Source organism: Microchirus variegatus (genome assembly GCF_963457635.1).
Source record: "Microchirus variegatus genome assembly, chromosome: 1".
In the NCBI taxonomy this organism is placed as follows: Eukaryota; Metazoa; Chordata; class Actinopteri; order Pleuronectiformes; family Soleidae; genus Microchirus; species Microchirus variegatus.
Window position 1 is genome coordinate 44575761 of NC_139802.1, and position 22186 is coordinate 44597946.

At 38.2% G+C, this 22186-nt stretch overlaps 1 protein-coding gene across 1 annotated transcript in view; it reads right to left on the bottom strand.

Moving 5' to 3' along the window:
• The window catches only part of cacna1bb (calcium channel, voltage-dependent, N type, alpha 1B subunit, b), a gene marked incomplete at both ends in the record, with an annotated part of 128950 nt that overhangs the window by 54878 nt on the left and 51886 nt on the right, over positions 1-22186 (bottom strand). Inside the window, 13 exons of the mRNA XM_083889807.1 lie at positions 1254-1316; positions 3278-3384; positions 4295-4362; positions 5513-5630; positions 5826-5898; positions 12848-12979; positions 13259-13371; positions 13453-13565; positions 14862-15095; positions 17571-17660; positions 20997-21086; positions 21198-21313; positions 21735-21835. Coding sequence (XP_083745933.1) covers positions 1254-1316; positions 3278-3384; positions 4295-4362; positions 5513-5630; positions 5826-5898; positions 12848-12979; positions 13259-13371; positions 13453-13565; positions 14862-15095; positions 17571-17660; positions 20997-21086; positions 21198-21313; positions 21735-21835 — 1418 coding nt within the window. The remainder of the gene's footprint in view (positions 1-1253; positions 1317-3277; positions 3385-4294; positions 4363-5512; positions 5631-5825; positions 5899-12847; positions 12980-13258; positions 13372-13452; positions 13566-14861; positions 15096-17570; positions 17661-20996; positions 21087-21197; positions 21314-21734; positions 21836-22186) is intronic.

The window sequence follows — 22186 nt, forward strand, 5'->3', positions numbered from 1 at the left end:
TTTTTTAGCCTAGAGATCAACTGACCTACGGCTAATCTGCGTTCCCTTTAGCGCACGCAGACAAACAAGAATCATTCCGTGACGGTCTGGGTTGTTGTTTGTTTTGTAGGTTGAGTGAATTTAATCAAAGATAGAGAAGAAATGCACAGCTAAACAGCTTGTGTTGTTAGCTATAGCTTGTTTTTTTTTCGCTAGCAAGAAGCTAAAAGGGTCCAGATTGTTTTGTTTTTTGGCTCTGTTCTGCCAGTAAAAAAATACTTTTTTATTGGCATTTAGTTTTTAGCTTGTGAGTTTTTTCACAAGCTAACAAGGTGTAGCTTGTCCAAACTAGTTGAATTGCAATTGGATGAAGACACAAAAATGATTAGCTCTCACTAAACATTTAACTGGAACTAAAAAATTTAAGTGACACAACTACCCGCTAATTTCTGAAAACATCATTAATATTATTACTATGTAACTACTAAAGGCCGTTTCCTGGAATTTATCAACATTTTTGTGACAGGAAGTAGCCTGTTTTGACAGGAAGTAGCCGTATATAGCACATGGCATAGAACAAATGGCGTTTCTGGTTAGTAACTGACGCTTATGACACGATAAACAACAGAAGCTCTCGTTATGACCTGTGGATGTGCAAGCTAACCACAACAATAGTGTCGAATAGCTAAAATTAGCTAGCTAGCATATTGTGGAGCAATATGTAACATGTGTGGCTCTATTTTGTGACACAACAACCTGATCATTTCTGAAAACATGTACCCATAGCTAGTGGTTCAGCTACATCCTGTTAGCAACATTGTTGTGGTTTTACCCACTATAAAACAAAAGGAGAGAAAACCTAAACATGTGTTTATTTTATAAGAATAACTAATGAAGGCCATTCCCTGCAATTTAACAACATTTTTATGACAGGAAGTAGCCTGTTTTGACAGGAAGTAGCCGTATATAGCACATGGCGTAGAACAAATGGCGTTTATGGTTAGTTACTGACGCTAAAATGATGACACGATGAACAACTCGGCTTCTGAGCTCGCGTTATGACCTGTGGACGCGCAAGCTAACCACAACAATAGTAGCGAATAGCTAAAATTAGCTAGCATATTGACGTGAGTTTCAGGAAAGAGAAAAGTAACGTAAGCAAAGCTTTTGACGGCCGAGTTTAGCCATAGGTCAGCTGAAGGAGGAGAGGAAAGGAAAGGAGGGAAGAGGAGAAAGGAAAGGAGTCAAAGAGGGCAGATTAAAGAGTGACTCACGGTGACTGAATGCTGTTGATGGACGACCTGCGAGAGATCGCGTCTCGATTTTGCTTTACAAAACTGTGCATGCAGAACAAAAAAACAAAAGAAAAATTCAGACACAGGTGCGAAGAGGACAGGTGGACGCGTGTGGTGTCCATACGTCCACACGTGTCCACTTGTCCTCTCCTGCTTCACAAAAACAACAACAACAACAACAAAAGTGTTTGTCAGTTACATTTTTACAACTGAAAGTGACAAAAAAAAAAGGTCAGGATCAGGAGTTTCATTCCAGAACAACAAATGATTTAAAATAGTATGAAATTAGCATAAATGTAAGAAATTACAATGAAAGTATAATTATAGTTTTTCTTAAAGTCTGGAGTCATTTTGTCATGAAACCCTGAGCACACGTTAACACCATCATGTTCTGTACGGTGGCCCTGAGGTGCAAAACACAAACGCAAAACAAAAAACACACACGCAAATCACAAAACACAAAAGCAAATCACAAACGCAAAACAGCAAACTCAAAATAAAAAAACATGAACGCAAAACAAAAACCACAGATGCAAAACAAAAAACACAAACGCAAATCACAAAACACAAACACAAATGCAAAACACAAACGCAAAACAAAAAACCCAAACGCAAAACAAAAAACGCAAAGCATAAAATTCAAACGCAAAACCCAAACACAAACGCAAAGCAAAAAATACAAACGTAAAATGCAAAACTCAAACGCAAAACACAAAACAAAAAACACAAACACAAAACATAAACGCAAAACAAAAAACTAAAACGCAAAACAAAAAACACAAAACACAAAACAAACGCAAAACAAAAACAAACGCAAAACAAAAAACTCAAACGCAAAACAAAAAACATAAACGCAAAACACAAATGCAAAACAAAAAACAAATGCAAAATAAAAAACGCAAAACAAAATACACAAACACAAAATGCAAAACACAAACGCAAATCACAAAACTCAAACGCAAAACAAATGCAAATCAAATGTTTAGTGATTTGCGTTTGTGTTTTGCACCTCAGGGCCACCGTAGTTCTGTGCACAAATTAAAATATTCAGAGACCACACGTTTACGTAACAACAGTCAAAATGGTGAGAATGTTGGACACGGAGAAGAGTTGACCGTCCACAGCCGATCGTCTTCTGCAGCTAAACGTCCAAACAGGACGAGGACGATTAAGGAGCGAAGGTGGATAAAAGGCTAATGTCTGAATAAAGGGCGATGTCGCAGAATTACACATCGATGTTCTGCTGCCATGAATCAACGAGAGGAGGGTTTCCTCGCGACAGACTCATAATTTCACTGCTCATCAAGGCTCCAAAAATAGCTGGGATTTAATTACATCCTCAGCAAAGGAGCCCAGGACCTGTCAATCATAACTCCTGAGGTTAAAACGAGGCCCTGCAGCGATTAATCGATGAGTCGCGGACACGACGGTAAAAATTCATCACCGGCTAATTGATTAATTGATTTTGAGTTTGTTTTTTGTGGTTTGTCGTGAACCATGAGCTGACATTTCACAGCCCAAACATCTTCAATCACGACATCGACTCATAACAACAACAATAACAATCATCAGCTGGACGTCGAGTCAGGAATTATGCTTCTCTAGTTTAGTTAAAGCTGGATTAGGCAACATATTTGTGCTGTAATTGACCAATAATCCCATAAACATCTTCACATTTACAGCTGTTCTGATACGACCAACAGTTGCCGAAATATTAAAGCAATAGCTGCTAGAGAGCTAGCTTCAGCTAAAGATGCTAATCTTTGGTTTACGTCAATTTAAACACGTATCGTCGACATATACTGAAGCTTCCTTAATTGCCTCTGTGTGAGTGACGGAGGCGGAGTTTCGGTGAACATGACGCCAGCACAGGATGAAGATAACAACACAGAACATCCGGACACGCACACACAGAAGTTAGCCGCCACCGCCGCCGCTAAAGAAGAAGAGGAAGAAGGAGAAGAAGAAGAAGGAGGAGGAGGAGGAACTTCGGGGAAACGTACGCAGTGATTGAGATGTTAGCCGCCGACATGGGGCTGACCTCCTTCACCTCCAGAGCCTTCTGCAGCGCTAGCTTCTTGTTGGCGGCTTCCTCCTGCTCCTCTTCATCCTTAAACCATGACATAAATTCAGTTTGTGATACAACAACCTGCTAATTTAATAGTGCTAATAGTTCAGCTACGTCCCGTTAGCATCATTGGTGTGAATTTACCCACTATAAACCAACAGAAAAAACCCTAAACATGTATTTATTTTATTACTATTATTACTATGTAACTACTAAAGGCCATTTCCTGGAATTTAACAACATTTTTGTGACAGGAAGTAGCCGTATATAGCACATGGTGTCGAACAAATGGTGTTTCTGACACTAAAATTATGACACGATGAACAACACGGCTTTTAAGCTCACCTGATGCCCTGTCGACGCGCAAGCTAGCCACAACAATAGTGGTGAATAGCTAAAATGAGCTAGCTGGAATATTTTGTAGCAATATGTAGCATATGTGGCTCTATTTTGTGACACAACAACCTGATAATTTCTGAAAACATGTACCCATAGCTAGTAGTTCAGCTACGTCCCGTTAGCACCATTGTTGTGGTTTTACCCACTATAAACCAAAAGAAAAAACCCTGTAACATGTATTTATTTTATCAGAATAAATACTAAAGACCATTCCCTGAAATTTAACAACATTTTTATGACAGGAAGTAGCCTGTTTTGACAGGAAGTAGCCGTATATTGCACATGGTGTCGAACAAATGGTGTTTCTGGTTAGTGACTGACGCTAAAATTATGACACAATGAACAACACGACTTCTGAGCTCACGTTATGACCCGTGGGCGCGCAAGCTAGCCACAACAATAGTGGCGAATAGCTAACATTAGCTAGCTAGCTAGGAGAGGGTGTAGGGGTTTACAAACATCATCATAGACTTTAACTGCCTTTTTCTAAGTGGCTAAAATATATATTTTTTCCTTGTGTCACCACAGGGGGGCGCCAGCAGACCGAACCCACCTTGGTCAGCTCCTGTGCGTTGGCGAGGTTATCGACGGCGATGGCCAAGAAGACGTTGAGGAGAGTGTCTGAGTGACAGCGGAGCTCAGGAGGAAACTCAGATGACATTAAACATCCAGAGATAAAAACAGAGTCTGGTCCACGCTCAGGTGGTGGGAGGAGCCTCCCCGTGCTAAAAACGTTAGCATTTGAGTAACGTGGAGACGGGACGAGACAATCAGCGTGTTTTTCCTGCTGCTCCTGATCCTCCGTGAGCAAAATGTCAGCCTCGCTGCACAAGATACTGCCTTTGCTGCTTTTCATTTTAATCACTCTTTGACCTTTGTCGCCCTTATCGTCGCCCCGAGACAAACATTTTAACCGCGTTAATGATAAGACAAATACGCCACACGCTGTTTTTGTTTGTTCCGTCTTGTAACAAGGTCTACACTTGCTTAAGTCTACGATATCTTAGAAAATATGTTCTCACATTTACCATAGACCAGCAGCTCCTGTGTCCCTGTGAGCTAAAAACACAAATTTTCTCGATGGGATTTGGTGTGGGAGAGTGAGTGGTATAATTGAGTTCCACCGAATTTGCCGAAACTTGGTGGGAACATGTTACAGACCAAGACGGACAAAAAAGTCGACCGTAACTATGGTGTCAACTCAACAGGAAGTCAGGCATTTTGAGGTTTGGCGTCCATTTGGGCCGATTTGCCACAAGCAGGAAGTGGCCTATGACTTTGGCATACGTTGAGTTCCACCGAAATTCCCTTAACTTGGTGGGTAGATGTTATAGACTGAGACGAACAAAAAAGTCGACCGTAACCATGGCCTCAACTCAACAGGAAGTCGGGCATTTTGCATTTTGCCCTCCATTTGGGCTGATTTGCCACAAACAGGAGGAAGTGCCCTATGACTTTGGCATACGTTGAGTTCCACCGAATTTCCCTAAACTTTGTGGGAAGATGTTATCGATAAAGACGAACAAAAAAGTCGACCGTTACCATGGCCTCAACTCAACAGGAAGTCGGGCATTTTGAATTTTGCCCTCCATTTGGGCCGATTTGCCACAAACAGGAAGTGCCCTATGACTTTGGCATAGGTCGAGTTCCACCGAGTTTCCCTAAACTTGGTGGGAAGATGTTACAGACCGAGACGAACAAAAAAGTCGACCGTAACCATGGCCTCAACTCAACAGGAAGTCGACCATTTGGAAAGACTTAAAGAGGATACAGTTTCCAAACAGTGTGAGGACGATGAAGTAGATGGAGGAGAACATGCCGCGGCGGACGCCTCCCTGAGACTCGATGCCGTGGTACATGACGGCGTTCCAGTCCTCGCCGGTCAGGATCTGAGAAGACGATCAAAACACGGTTAAAATCCCTCAGACTTTGGGATTAATTTGACTTTATGGAGCTTTACGAGCAAAGACTAATTGGAGGATTATTAACGAGCTCCTTAAGAGACTGAAGGAACTCAGAGCAGTCGTTTTCCTTTAATCAGCTGTTTTTATTCTCTCGTTTACTATGAAAATGTGTGTTTTTACCTGGAACACAGTGAGAATGGCAGCTGGGAAGGTGTCGAAGTTTGTTGTCGGCGTCTTTTCTTCAAAGTTAAACCTAAAGGAAACAGACAATAACAATAAAATGAATAACAACGTGATATAAATACATGTTAAAAAAAGAAAGTAATTAGAACACACACACAGTACTGTACAGCTGCTGTTCACCAGAGGATACTTAAAGGGAGTTATGTTCAAAATTAGTAAACGTTGAAAAAACCAAGACAAAAAAAGCAACGACACGTTTGTTTTCAAGATAAACGCACAAAGTACACACACACACACACACACACACACACAAGCAGGAGGGTGAGTTCAAGAGGAAACTACAGCGGAAGTCGGAATATCAAAAACGTCGTAATAATACAAGAATAAAGTCATAATATTACGAGGAAAAAAAGCAATAATATTACCAGAATAAAATCGTACATTTTTTCAAGAAAGTAAATCGTAAAAACTCAATTTTCTTTGCTTCGGTTCCTTCGCTGCTCCGAGTTGAATTTTTTGCGACTTGCGCTGCGTTCCGTTTACATCGGAACTCGGAGGTCGGAGCTGGGAGTGACGTTAAACCCTCCCTGGAGTTCACCACTGAGAGTTCGGAAAAAAACACGAACGTAATCTCGTGCTAGCTACTGTTAGCGATACCAGTTTTTAAAACAACGCTCTACGCGGTATTTGAAGAGTTTTGTGTGCACTACGATAAATAAATGCTATTAACGGTAAAAGTTGCCGTTTGTTCCATTTATTTGGAGTTCAGGGGGGTGTGTCCTCTTCAGGAACGCCACATGGCCTCGGAAATTCCGAATTATCGACGACAAATGGAACGCAGCGTTATCCTACACGATAGTAGTTTTTTTTACTAACGGTGTTTATTCATTTGCGTGAATTCTGAAAGTAAATAAACGCGTTTTGTCGTAGTTCTGGGGTCTAACACAAACGTAATCTCGGGCTAGCTCCTGTTAGCGATACCAGTTTTGAAAACAACGCTCTACGCGGTAGTTGAAGAGTTTTGTGTGTACGACGTTGTACGATATGACAAAAAAAATGCTATTAACGTTAAACGTTGCCGTTTGTTCCATTTATTTGGAGTTCAGTCCCTTGGCCTTGGAAATTCCGAATTCCCGACGACAAATGGAACGCAGCGTTATCCCACACGATGATAGTGTACGGTGTTTATTCATTTGCGTGAATTCTGACGTCTTGTCGTAGTTCTGGGGTCAAACACAAACGTCAAACACGGGGAAAAAGACAACATGAGAAGACGGAGGAGAAAACGTGAATGAATGGAGGGTGAATGAATGAGTGAATTAGTCTTTACTTTGCCACTTGTTTGTGTTGGTGTCCACTAGGGGGTGCAGCGGTTCGACAAGCCCACGCCTCGCTTTGTTTTGCTGTTTTTTTTTGTTCACTTTCAACTGTTTTTGCTAATTTTTGTATTTTTTCTTCGCAGGAATAGTTAGCTTACATCAAGTAACGTAATATGTTAATACATTAAACATAAATACTTTAATTACTGCGAACTCTGTTTGTCCTTAAGTGCGAATTTTAGTTTACGACTTTATATATATGATTTGATTGCGATAAAAATTTGACGCAATAAAATCGTGAACATTTCACGTGAGTGATCGGAAGAGGCTCTGCAGCTAATTACATTACAGCAGGGCTTTATTTTGAAAAGCCACAAGGGGGCACCAATGCATCAACGTTAGTTAAAATTCTTGTTTTTTTACTTTGTCAAATACAAACATTTATCTTACCTGCGAAGCAAAATAATTATGTTTATTTCCGAGAATTATTTTTTTTTGCGAAAAAAATATCGCAATAATATTGAAAATCGCAATTATTTCGGCGTTTGTCCGTTTTCTGCTTCTTTGCGCTAAACATTTTCGTTTATCGTGACATTCCGATGTTGGTAGCTAGACGCAGCCTGAAGACGAAAATTTGCGTGAACAAGAGGAGGCGGGGCTTGTGGGGAACAAATACCGACACGTGATTGGACGCTGTGTGCAAAGTTTTTTTCATCATGTCCAAACCAACCCCGATAAAGTTATTTTTTGTTGCTTTTTACGTCAGTAAATCGGATTATTCCGGGGGAAAAAAAGAACTGGATTAGCTTCATGTGAACTGGACTCCACCATTGAAAGTAAACACTGGGATCCAGCTTCATGTCATCACACATGCACACTCTCTCCACAGGGACCGTAAAAAAAACCTCGGCAGGAAAACCTCACGTACGACCAAACAAACCTGTCGGAACCCGAGTCCTTTGGCGTGAAACTGAAGAAGAAGAAGAAGAAGAAGAAGAAGAACGAGAGAACGAGAACAGAGAGAAAATGAGGAGCGGATCGGGAATAAATGGCCTGCACGGCTGCTTCAACACAACAAGACAGACAAATGTACGTAAATATGTAAATAGATGACGTGAAGAAATGCTGTGGATAAACGGTGATGTGCTGTGAGCGCCCCCTGCTGTGAGAACTAAAACAAATCCACTTTATTTTGCTGTTAAACAGCCTTTTTTTTTAACTTTGCACCAAACCCCATCGAGAAAATCAGCGATTTTAACGTCACAGCGACACAGGAGTTCACAGGAGTCGTTGATTCCACTTCTGCCTCCATCACTAAGTTCAAATGTGTTATTGTGTGAATTTGGCTTTTGAAATCTGTTGTTCTGATGACACAAAGTGACCACACGAGGCAGCAGTAGAGGAGCAGCTCCTGTGTCACCGCAAGCTAAAACCGCTGCGCCAAAGCTAGCTAAATATCACTTTGGTTTACAAACTAGTAAAAATCTACATCAGTTCAAGTCTATGACGTCTTAAGAACACGTTCACATCTTTATTTCACTGTTAGACAAACTTTAACAACAGGAAACTGATGTTTATAAACCACTCACTCTCCCTGCACCAAACCCCATAGAGAAAATCAGCGATTTTAACGTCACTGCGACACAGGAGTTCACAGGAGTTGTTGATTCCGCTTCTGCCTCCATCACTAACTTCAAATGTCTTATTATGTGAATTCGGCTTTTGAAATCTGTTGTTCTGATTCGCGTCAGTGACACAAAGTGACCACACGAGGCAGCAGTAGAGCAGCAGCTCCTGTGTCACCGCGAGCTAAAATCGCTGCGCCAAAGCTAGCTAAAAATCACTTTGGTTTACAAACTAGTAAAAATCTACATCAATATAAGTCTATGATGTCTTAAGAACACGTTCACGTCTTTATTTCACTGTTAGACAAACTTTAACAACAGGAAACTGATGTTTGTAAACCGCTCACTCTCCCGCACCAAACCCCATAGAGAAAATCAGCGATTTTAACGTCACTGCGACACAGGAGCTCACAGGAGTTGTTGATTCCGCTTCTGCCTCCATCACTAACTTCAAATGTCTTATTATGTGAATTCGGCTTTTGAAATCTGTTGTTCTGATTCACGTCAGTGGCACAAACCGACCACACGAGGCAGCAGTAGAGCAGCAGCTCCTGTGTCACCGCAAGCTAAAAATCGCTGCGCCAAAGCTAGCTAAAAATCACTTTGGTTTACAAACTAGTAAAAATCTACATCAGTTCAAGTCTACGACGTCTTACGAACACGTTCACGTCTTTATTTCACTGTTAGACAGACTTTAACAACAGGAAACTGAAGTTTGTAAACCACTCACTCTCCCCGCACCAAACCCCATAGAGAAAATCAGCGATTTTAACATCACGGCGACACAGGAGTTGTTGATCCACTTCTGCCTCTGTCACTAAGTTCACATGTGTTATAATGTGAATTCGGCTTTTGAAATCTTTTGTTCTGATTCACGTCAGTGACACAAAGTGACCACACGAGGCAGCAGTAGAGCAGCTAGCTAAAAATCACTTTGGTTTACAAAATAGTAAAACTCTGTGAAGAACTTGTTCATGTCTTTATTTCACTGTTTAACAGACTTTAATAACAGGAAACTGACGTTTGTAAACCGCTCACTCTCCCTGCACCAAACCCCATAGAGAAAATCAGCGATTTTAACGTCACAGCGACACAGGAGCTCACAGGAGTCGCTGAGGCAGACGCTGCCTACATCAGGACGTTCTAACGTGCTATTTTGTGAATTCGGCACTAAAAAAACGTTTAATTTCGACATAATTCAGTGACAAAAAGTGACCACACGAGGCAGCACGAGGACCAGCAGCTCCTGTGTCACCGTGAGCTAAAATCGCTGAGTTTTCTGGTGAAAAAGTGTATAAGGAATAAATAGAATGAATTAAATTTAACTGTGTATCATATTTTAAGGTCCAAATAAAAATTTTAAATTCATATAACTTGATAATTATCTATATATGTATATATTTGGATTGTTTCCCCCCTTTCATTGCTCTATAAAGTTAATTTAGAGAGCGTTTTTGAGCTCTTAAACGGTTAAAAAATAACGACAAATGCGTCAATGCTATGTCACGATAAAATGAAAGAATGAATGGATTAAACGGCGACACTTGATTTAAAACGATAATAAAGACATTAAACGTGAAGCGTATGGAGACAAAGACGCCGTGTGTCCACATGCATTTGTCCAAACTAATCATATTTACTGTCCACCACAGAGAGAGAGAGAGAGAGGGAGGAGCAGCTAATTCAATTCCTCTCTTGGTATGTCATCGTACAGTATGTTCTCGCTCCCTAAGCTCCTCCTCCTCTTCCTCCTCCTCCTCCTCCTCTTCCTCCTCTTGTCCTTCTCTGTCTCATTAGTTCATCCTCCCCCTCTCTCTCATCCTTCCATCACTTTCTCAATTACCCCTTTCTTTGCCTGATTCTCCCTCTCTCTCCTGCACTCCATCATCCTCCTCCTCCTCCTCCTCCTCCCTTTTCCTGGAGGATTAGCTGCTGTGTGTGTGTGTGTGTGTGTGTGTGTGTGTGTGTGTGTGTGTGTGTGTGTGTGTGTGTGTGTGTGTGTGTGTGTGTGTGTGTGTGTGTGTGTGCGACCTCTGTTTACTCTGATAATAGGGACTGGGAGTGTGTGTGTGTCTCACACTGGGACTTCATTAAACCAGCACTGAAAACAAGAATCATGTGAGGCGCTGCAGACTCCCTGCTGTCGCCCCCTGCTGCTGCTGCTGTTGCTGCTGCTGCAGTTACACGCCTCCACCACCAGGAGCAGCAGCAGCTCACAGTCACGGTCATAAATAAAGCCACTTCCCATCATCATCATTGCCATCATCATCATCATCATCATCAGCCCATATCTGTCCAACGGTTTGCGTCACGCACTTCAAACTCGGCAAGCATCTCACTCAGGTCACCGGCGTGGCCAGTGCCGACTTTGGCGACGTTTGGACGAGAAATGCGAGAATTATCGGCAGAAATGCGACAGATGTGCATTTGTGCAAAATGTGTGTGTAGAATCGTGTTAGATCGCCTTAGAATTAGCTTTTTATACGTACGTTATAGGCAAGGGTCTTGCTTTTACGAGGGCGGCCATCTTGTGCCGCCATTTTTTTTTATTGTTACGCCATTTTGGCTTTGTTAAATAGAATATAGCTCACATTTTCAGTTTCTTATATTAGCCTAAAAATGGATAAGCTACGCAAGAATGTCCGATTAAAAAACAGTGGAGTTAGAAGGCCTCTAAAGGGTTAAAATTTAAAATAACTTTATTAGTATTTGATATGTATATTTCAGGCTGAAGTAGCTTTAAAAGATTGACTCATTTAAAGTGGGAAAAAATATAAATTTTTAACGTTTTTACAGCAGTTTTTGAGGTGACATTTTCTGCCTGAGGAACAAATTAGTCAGTTTTTTCTCACTCTGGTCAGCAGCGTGTCTAGTGACGACGTTGGCGACGTTTGGACGAGAAATTCGAGATTTATCGGCAGAAATGCGACAGATATATCACTAAATGTGTTTAATGTGTGTAGAATCGCTTTAAAAATAAAACTGAACCTGAGAATTAGCTTTTTATATGTACGTTATAGCCAAGGTCCTTGTTTTACGAGGGCGGCCATCTTGTGCCGCCATTTTTTTTTATTGTTACGCCATTTTGGCTTTGTTAAATAGAATATAGCTCACTTTTTCAAAAGGATATTCATTTATTGTTTACTTTGAAACTGTCATCTCAGTTTCTTAAATTAGCCTAAAATGGATAAGTTACGCAAGTATGTCCGATTAAAAAAACAGAGGAGTTTCATGGCCTTTAAAGGGTTAAAATTTTAAATAACATTATGAATATTTGATATGTATATTTCAGGCTGAAGTAGCTTTGAAAGACTGACTCATTTAAAGTGGAAAAAAAATATGAATATTTAACGTTTTTACAGCAGTTTTTGAGGTTACATTTTCTGCCACGAGGAACAAATTAGTCAGTTTTTTCTCACTCAGGTCACCAGCGTGTCTAGTGACGACGTTGGCGATGTTTGGACGAGAAATTCGAGATTTATCAGCAGAAATGCGACAGATATATCACTAAATGTGTTTAATGTGTGTAGAATCGCTTTAAAAATAAAACTGAACCTGAGAATTAGCTTTTTATATGTACGTTATAGCCAAGGGCCTTGTTTTACGAGGGCGGCCATCTTGTGCCGCTATTTTTTAAAAATTGTAACTCCATTTTGGCTTTTTAAATAGAATAGAATAAAGCTCATATTTTCAAAAGGATATTCTCAGTTTCTTAAATTAGCTTAAAAATTGATAATCTACGCAAGAATGTCCGATTAAAAAAGGCCTTTAAAAGGTTAAAACTTAAAATAACTTTATTAATATTTTATATGTATATTTCAGGCTGAAGTAGCTTTAAAAGACTGACTCATTTAAAGTGGAAAAAAATATGAATATTTAACGTTTTTACAGCAGTTTTTGAGGTGACATTTTCTGCCACAAGGAACAAATTCGTCAGTTTTTTGTTTTTAAAGGAACTCTAAAGGGTTAAATCACATATCTGTCAAACACTGAGCTTCTTCTTCTTCTTCTGCTGCCTGAGCGACACAGTTTCCCGTCAAACAAACATCGTAGACATCTTAGACGTTTTACTCACTGTCCTCCGAACAGCTGCATGCCGAGCAGAGCGAAGACCACGATGAAGAGGAAGAGGAGGAAGAGCAGGCTGATGATGGACTTCATGGAGTTCAGGAGGGAAACCACCAAGTTCCTCAGCGAGTTCCAGTATCTGAGAGAGAGAGGAGGAAAAAGAATATATATATATATACAAGCATCTGCCTTGTTTTTTACAGATGGACAAATACATTTGCTGAATTCTTTCCAGCCTTTTACTTAAGAGTTATGGCAGAAAATATGCATAAAATTAGTTTGGAATTAACATTTATTGTGAAAAATGGCTGGTTTATTTCATTAAAATAGTCCGAGTTGTGCTTTCATCGTGTGCAAGTGCATGTTTTTGTGCTCAAATGTGTTTTGTTTTACAGAGTTTTTGTGGAAATGAACTCACTTGGTGACTTTGAAGATGCGGAGCAGCCGCAGCGCTCTCAGCACGCTGATGCCGAACGACGCTCCGGGTTTTATCATGTCCCAGATCACCTCGAAAATACTGCCCACGATCACCTGGAGAGAAGTTTGGCAGTTTTCAAATAAAGACATAAAAAAACCCGACGACCTTGCCTCCGATTCTGGGAAAAAACTTACGCCAAAATCGAAGCAGTTGAAAGAGGAATGGAAATAATTGCGCGCTCCGAGTCCGTACATCTTCAGACTCATTTCAGTCAGGAACAAACCCAGGAAGACGAACTCTGCCGTGTCTGCGTGAGCAAGAAAAGCAACGGAAAATGGATAAGCTACGCAATAACCTCCGATAAAAAAACAGTAGAGTTAGAAGGCCTTTAAAGGGTTAAAATTGGATATAACTTTATCAGTATTTGATATGTATATTTCAGGCTGAAGTAGTTTTAAAAGACTGACTCATTTAAAGTGGAAAAAAATATAGATTTTTAACGTTTTTACAGCAGTTTTTGAGTTCACATTTTCTGCCACGAGGAACAAATTCGTAAGTTTTCCTCACTCTGGTCACCAGCGTGTCCGGTGACGACTTTGGCGACGATTGGACGACAAATGCGAGATTTATTTGCAGAAATGCGACAGATTTATCACTAAATGTGTTTGTGTGTGTGTGGAATCGCTTTAAAACTAAAACTGAGCCTTAGAATTTGCTTTTTATATGTACTTTATAGGCAAGGGCCTTGTTTCACGAGGGCGGCCATCTTGTGCCGCCATTTTTTTTTATTGTTAAGCCATTTTGGCTTTGTTAAATATAATAAAATATAGCTCACATTTTCCAGAGGATATTCTCAGTTTCTTAAATAAGCCTAAAATGGATAAGCTACGCAAGAATGTCCGATTAAAAAAAAAAAACAGTAGAGTTAGAAGGCCTTTAAAGGTTTAACATTTTATATAACTTTATTAGTATTTGATATGTATATTTCAGGCTGAAGTAGCTTTAAAAGACTGACTCATTTAAAGTGGGAAAAAATATTGATTATTAACGTTTTTACAGCAGTTTTTCAGGTGACATTTTCTGCCACAAGGAACAAATTTGTACGTTTTTTTTCACTCAGGTCACCAGTGTGTCCGGTGCCGGGTCTGGGTTAGAATTTAAAATAACATTATGAGTATTTGATGTGTATATTTCAGGCTGAAGTAGCTTTAAAAGATTGACTCATTAAAAGTGGAAAAAAATATGAATATTTAACGTTTTTACAGCAGTTTTGAGGTGACATTTTCTGCCACGAGGAACAAATTCGTAAGTTTTTTCTCACTCAGGTCACCATTCTTGTCCTGTGCCGGGTCTGGGTAAGAATTTAAAATAACATTCTGAGTATTTTATGTGTATATTTCAGGCTGAAGTTGCTTTAAAACACTGACTCATTTAAAGTGGAAAAAAATATGAATATTTAACGTTTTTACGGCAGTTTTTGAGGTGACATTTTCTGCCATGAGGTACAAATTAGTAAGTTTTGAGTAAATGATGACATTTTAAGGTGAAAATGTTCAGGTTAGGGTGAACAGTGGGCGTGGTGTTCCGGGTGTGTGCGACTCACAGAGCGCCCTCGTGAGCCACTCCGGCTGGTCGTAGTGAACGATGGCCACGCACATCGTGTTCAGGCCGACCAGACACAGGACGATCCAGTAGAAGCTCTGCGCCTTCACCATGCGGCGGATGAAGAAGCGCATCCGCTTCTCCTTGCGGCGGAAGTAGGAGGAGCTGTCCAGCTTACCGCCGCCGCCGCCGCCGCTCTTCACGCTGGCGCGGCCAAACGGCGAGCCGGGAGGAGCTGGACGAAGAGATGAAAAGGGTTAGTTTGCTGTTGTTATCATATAGGAAACTGAAGTTTGTCAAACCGCTAACTCTCCCGCACCAAAGTCCATAGAGAAAATCAGCGTTTTTAGCTTACGTGGACACAGGAGCTGCTGCTCTTTCGCTGCCTCGTGTGGTCACTTTGTGTCACTTCAGTACATCAAAACAACGCATTTCAAAAGCCGAATTGGCAAAATAAGACATTTTAACGTCCTGACTGAGGCAGCAGTGGATCAACAACGCCTGTGAACTTCCTGCGTTGCCGTGACGTTAAAATCGCAGATTTTCTCTATGGGGTTTGGTGCAGGGAGCGTGATAATAAATAAAAAAACATATTTGTGCCAAGTTTGTAGCAGAACTTTTGTCATAGCGAGTGAAGACGCAGTGCAGTTTTTTCCCCTTGGCACGCGCAATTTTATGGAAATCAGTCACGATTATGATGCATTGTGGGTAAAAAAACGGCATCAAAATGGTTTTAATTACGAGGCTAATGTTTATTTCCAGCTCACGCAAAACACACAATTATACGACGCCTTTGTGTGGAAACCGATAATAATCCATATCAGTTCGTATTATTATTATTATAATAAAAATGTAATTTCAAATTAAAACGCCAGAGGTGTTTTTTTATTCTTTCTTCCTGTTTTGATTGAACAGTCTAATTAAGGTAAGCTTTTATTATTCTAATTTCCCCCTAAAGGTGAGACGATGTCTCCGCGTCTATATGCTGTAGCATTAATGTGTTTATGAGAAGGAAAAATACTCCTGTGAGAAACTGAGATTTGTTTAGTGTCTCTGCGTCGTTAACGTGCTTTCACTCCCCCTGCACCAAAGCCCATAGAGAAAATCAGCGATTTTAGCAAATTTTTTTTAGCATGTTTTTTTCAAACGTCTTATTTTGTCAATTCGGGGCTTTTGAAATCCTGCGTTCGGGGTTAACCTCAGTGACACAAAGTGACCACACGAGGCAGCGGCGGACCAACGGCGGACCAGCAAGCTCCTGTGACCCCCATGAGCTAAAAACGCTGTTTTTTTTCAATGGGGTTTGGTGCAGGGAGAGTGAGCGGTTTGACAAACTTGTAACTTGTAAACTTGTACTTTAAAGGCAAGGGCCTTGTTTCACGAGGGCGGCCATCTTGTGCCGCCATTTTTTTTTTATTGTTACGCCATTTTGGCTTTGTTAAATAGAATAAAATATAGCTCACTTTTTCCAGAGGATATTCTCAGTTTCTTAAATTAGCCTAAAATGGATAAGCTACGCAAGAACTTCTGATAAAAAAAAACAGTAGAGTTAGATGGCCTTTAAAGGGTTAAAATTTCAAATAACTTTATTAGTATTTGATATGTATATTTCAGGCTGAAGTAGCTTTAAAACACTGACTCATTTAAAGTGGAAAAAAATATGAATATTTAAAGTTTTTACAGCAGTTTTTGAGGTGACATTTTCTGCCACGAGGAACAAATTCGTAAGTTTTTTCTCATTCAGGTCACCAGCGTGTCCGGTGCCGGGTCTGGGTTAGAATTTAAAATAACATTCTTAGTATTTGATGTGTATATTTCAGGCTGAAGTAGCTTTAAAAGACTGACTCATTTAAAGTGGAAAAAAATATTGATTTTTAATGTTTTTACAGCAGTTTTTGAGGTGACCTGAGTTTTCAAAGGGAAAAGTTGGTGCTTGTTTAATTAGGTTATAAAATGTGTTTTAACAGCCATGTTTTTCTCACAAACAGCAGGCCCGCTCTGTCTTATGAGGGTTTCTTGGCTCGCCCGGTCCAAAATATGTCATTTAATTCTGAATATTTTATATTTTATTTTTCTTTCTCTACGACCATCTGGTGACTCCAGTCATTTTAGACTTAAACAGTTTGGGGAGTTATTGGCGCGGGTTACACTGCACTGGTTTACAGAGCATTATGCATAATATGCATAATATTATAGCAAGCAAACAACACAGTTTCTGCCCATTATTCATTTAAAATTACAATATAAAGTTAAAATAATGTTGAAAAAGGAAAGAAAGAATAAGTTTGTTGTTGTAATCTCATAAACAAACTGCTGTTTTCCAACAGTAAATTTGTAAAAAAGCTCGCTCTCCTAAACCAAACTCCATAGAGAAAATCAGCGTTTTTAGCCCACAGGGACACAGGAGCTGCTGGTCTACTGCTGGTCTTTTGCTGCCCCGTGTGGTCATTTTGTGCCACTTCACTAAACCTAAACAACGCATTTCAAATGCCGAATTCGCAAAAATAAGACGTTTTAACGGACTGACGGAGGCAGAAGTGAATCGACGACTCCTGCGAGCTGTGACGTTAAATAACGTAAAAGAAACGCACATTTTCTGAATGGAGTTTGGTTCAGCAGAGTGAGAAGAAGATTTCCCTTAAAGATCGCGTTGTTTGCGACGGTATAATGTGAGGGTCAGAGGTCACGAGCGGGTCAAACCACCACTTACCGACAGAGGAGATGTCGGCGAAAGGATCCTCGCCCTCCTCAGCGCCGATCAGGTCGTTTTTACCTTTCTTTGCTTTGCCTCGTTTCAGAACTGAGGAGAGAACAAGGAAATATCATTATATATATATATGTATATATATATAATGTGTGATTATATCATTTTAGGTTTATACTGTATATTTATATGATTATATCATTTTATATGTGTATATATAATTATATATATATAAAATGACATATACATAATTATACATATATATGTAAAAGTATATCATTATATATAATTATATAATGACATAATTATATATATATATTTAATTATATCATTATATAATTATACATATATCTATCTAAAAGTATATCATTATATATAATTATATAATGACAATTATATATATATTTAATTATATCATTATATAATTATACATATATCTATCTAAAAGTATATCATTATATATAATTATATAATGACATAATTACATATATATATTTAATTATATCATTATATAATTATACATAAATATATGTAAAAGTATATCATTATATATAATTATATAATGACATAATTATATATATATATAATTATATCATTATATAATTATACATATATCTATCTAAAAGTATATAATTATATAATGACATAATTATATATATATATTTAATTATATCAGTATATAGTTATACATATATCTATCTAAAAGTATATAATTATATAATGACATAATTATATATATTTAATTATATATATATATAATTATACATATATCTATCTAAAAGTATATCATGATATATAATTATATGACATAATTATATATATATATAATTATATCATTATATAATAATACATATATCTATCTTAAAGTACATAATTATATAATGACATAATTATATATATATTTAATTATATCATTATATAATTATACATATATCTATCTAAAAGTATATCATTATATATAATTATATAATGACATAATTATATATATATATTTAATTATATCATTATATAATTATACATATATCTATCTAAAAGTATATCATTATATATAATTAAATAATGACATAATTATAAATATATATTTAATTATATCATTATATAATTATACATATATCTATCTAAAAGTATGTCATTATATATAATTATATAATGACATAATTACATATATATATTTAATTATATCATTATATAATTATACATATATCTATCTAAAAGTATATCATTATATATAATTATATATATATTTAATTATATCATTATAAAATTAAACATATATCTATCTAAAAGTATATCATTATATATAATTATATAATGACATAATTATATATATATTTAATTATATCATTAGAATGTACGGTGATAACGAAATGAAGAGTGATGAAGGAAATGTGCTGAGCAGACGCTGATAATCTTATCATCCTAATCTGTGTGTATGTGTGTGTGTGAGTGTGTGTGGGTGTGTGTGGGTGTGCGTGTGCAGTCGACGATGAAAAGCAAACGTCGTCTCATTCACTTGGAGATGTTCTGACTTCCTGCTCCTGACTGACTGACTGATTGAATGAATGAATGAATGAATGTGATAAAGGTCATGTGACCGTGTGATGTCACCGCAGACACCTGGTGTCTGGAGGAGGAAGAAGAAGACGTCAAATATCTCTAATATGGCAACTATTTGAATTTCAGGAGACATTAAAAAACACATCAATGGGATTTTTTTTTAAATTTCGAATCATCACAACACGAATAAACATGGTGTATGAACAGTGTGTGTGTGTGTGTGTGTGTGTGTGTGCTCTGTTTATTATCTGCTCTAACAACAGTGTAATAGTCATTTTAATGTCTCGTATGTAAACACCACAGAGACAGAGAGCATGAACGTGAGTGTGTTTTCTCCAGTTTCTTCCATGTGTGTGTGTACGAACAAATCTAATCTAATCTAATCCCCTTTAATTAACCTTCGTCTGCACATCAGCTCTAATGGAGCCACAGAATGGGCGAGAGACACAGAGACACACAGAGACAGCGAGAGAGAGAGAGACAATGAACTGAAAGCAACAAAGGGACAGAGTGAAGCCATGACTATGTACATATATACATATATATGTGCATATATATATGTATATATGTGTGTGTAAACCAACAAAATCAACTGTGTAAAAAAAAAAGTTCCTTTCGTCAACTTATGGACAAAAAACGTCACCACTGAACACTGTACACATATACATGTATATATATATGTACATACACATACACATGTGTATGTACACTGATTTTACAATATTGTTCGGGGTCTGTTTTCACGTAAAAAAATGTTGGGTTTGTTTTTACAAGATTTCTTTTCGGAGTCTGTTTTTACGATATTTTTTGGGGGGCTCTATTTTTACGAGATTTTTTATTCAGGGTTTGTTTTTACGAGATTTTTTTGGGGCTCTGATTTTACAAATTTTCTTTCGCAATCTGTTTTTACGATATATTTTTCCAGAGTCTGTTTTTACGATATTTTTTAGGAGCTGGGTTTCTAGTTGTGTTAGTTGGTCTAGTTTTTTTATTCGGGATCTGTTTTACAAGTTTTTTTTTCTGGTTTCTGATTATGTACGATTTTTCTTTTCAGGTCTTTTTTACGATATTTTTTTTTTGGAGTCTGTTTTTAGGATATTTTTTTGAGATTGTTTTCGCAAGATTTTTTCTTTTCAGGTCTGTTTTTACGATATATTTTTTTTCGGAGTCTGTTTACACGATATTTTTTTGAGACTGTTTTCACAAGATTTTTTCTTTTCAGGTCTGTTTTTACGATATATTTTTTCAGGTCTGTTTTTACGATATATTTTTTCGGATTCTGTTTTTACGATATTTTTTTGAAACTCTGTTTTGACAAGATTTTTTTCTTTTCAGGTCTGTTTTTACGATATATTTTTTCGGAGTCTGTTTTTACGATATATTTTTTCGGAGTCTGTTTTTACAATATATTTTTTCGGGGTCTCCTTTTACGATATATTTTTTCAGGTCTGTTTTTACGATATATTTTTGATACTCTATTTTCCCAAGATTTTTTTCTTTTCAGGTCTGTTTTTACGATATATTTTTTCGGAGTCTGTTTTTACGATATATTTTTTCGGAGTCTGTTTTTACAATATATTTTTTCGGAGTCTGCTTTTACGATATATTTTTTCAGGTCTGTTTTTACGATATATTTTTGATACTCTATTTTCCCAAGATTTTTTCTTTTCAGGTCTGTTTTTAAGATATATTTTTCCGGAGTCTGCTTTTACGATATATATTTTCAGGGCTGTTTTTACGATATATTTTTTCGGAGTCTGTTTTTACGATATTTTTTTGAGACTCTGTTTTCACAATATTTTTTTTTTCAGGTCTGTTTTTATGATGTATTCTCCAGAGGCTATTTTTTTTTTTTACAATATTCTGTGTTTTCACCTGGCATGTTCTGCTTCCTCTTGTACCAGGCACCGTCCAGCGGAGACTTCTCCTCTGCGATCTCGTCCTCCTCCTCCAACAACACCTCCTCTGCAACCAGGGAAAAGAACGACTTTCTCTTTCCTTCTTTTTTTCCTCTAACACCACAAACACATTAACTCCATCTCTCACACAGCGTTAGCCAGAAGCACTGACTCTAACCTGCTTTACAGATCCACTCCAAGTATCCGGTGAGCTCTCGCTCGATCTGCTGCTGCCTCCTGAGCTTCAGGAACTCCTGCCTCTTCTCCACGCGCTCGCGTTCTTTGGCAAATTCTCTGTCGGAACAAAAACAATTTCTTTATTATTTCACACTCGACTCTTTAAAGCTTTACTCTTTAAAGGCGCCATATGTAAGAATGTGGCCAAAAACGGTTACTACATTCAAATTCAAAACACCGAGGTCTTTTAGGTTTGGTTTTCTGACGTAACTGGCAACCCGCGGTCGCTCGGCAGCTGAGACTCTACCGACTGCAGTGATTGGTAGACGGCGGTAGGTGGCGCCACATGCAAAAAAAACATGATTTGCAGTCTGCAAAAGATTTTTTTTAATGCAAATATTTTGTCTGTACTGTTGTTGTCGGTGAGTTCAGTTTGTTACATGAACATTATTCCTGAGTCTCTGTGACGTATTAGGAGGATTTTATGATTTATTACATAATGCACCTTTAAGCTAGCATCAGATTTCATTGGTCTTACCCTGAGAGGACACCGAGCACCAGGTTGAGCATGAAGAAGGAGCCGATGATGATGAGGGGGATGAAGTAGAGCCAGTTCCACGTGTTTCCTGCGTCATTTGTCTGCAAACACACACACACACACATTTTCTTGGATTGGCGTTTGCATTGTGTGCAGAAAAAGAAGAAGTCATTTTAGTCAGATATGGTGAGCGAACAAAAACAAAGACAATCATGGAGGGACGTTTGGTTTTAAATGAAAAATCTGCCGCTGACAGCGTTTCGTTTATCGCTCGTCGTCGCGAATAACATTTTTTTCCCCGAACGACATTTGCAATCGCGCGTCAATCAAAGAGACGACAAAGTTTTCATCAGTCTGTATAAGTTTAAGCCTCCTGCACCAAGTCTTTATCAGGACAAAACAACTGTTCGACTGCAAAATAAGTCTTTTACATTCGTGACCGAGCTAATCGT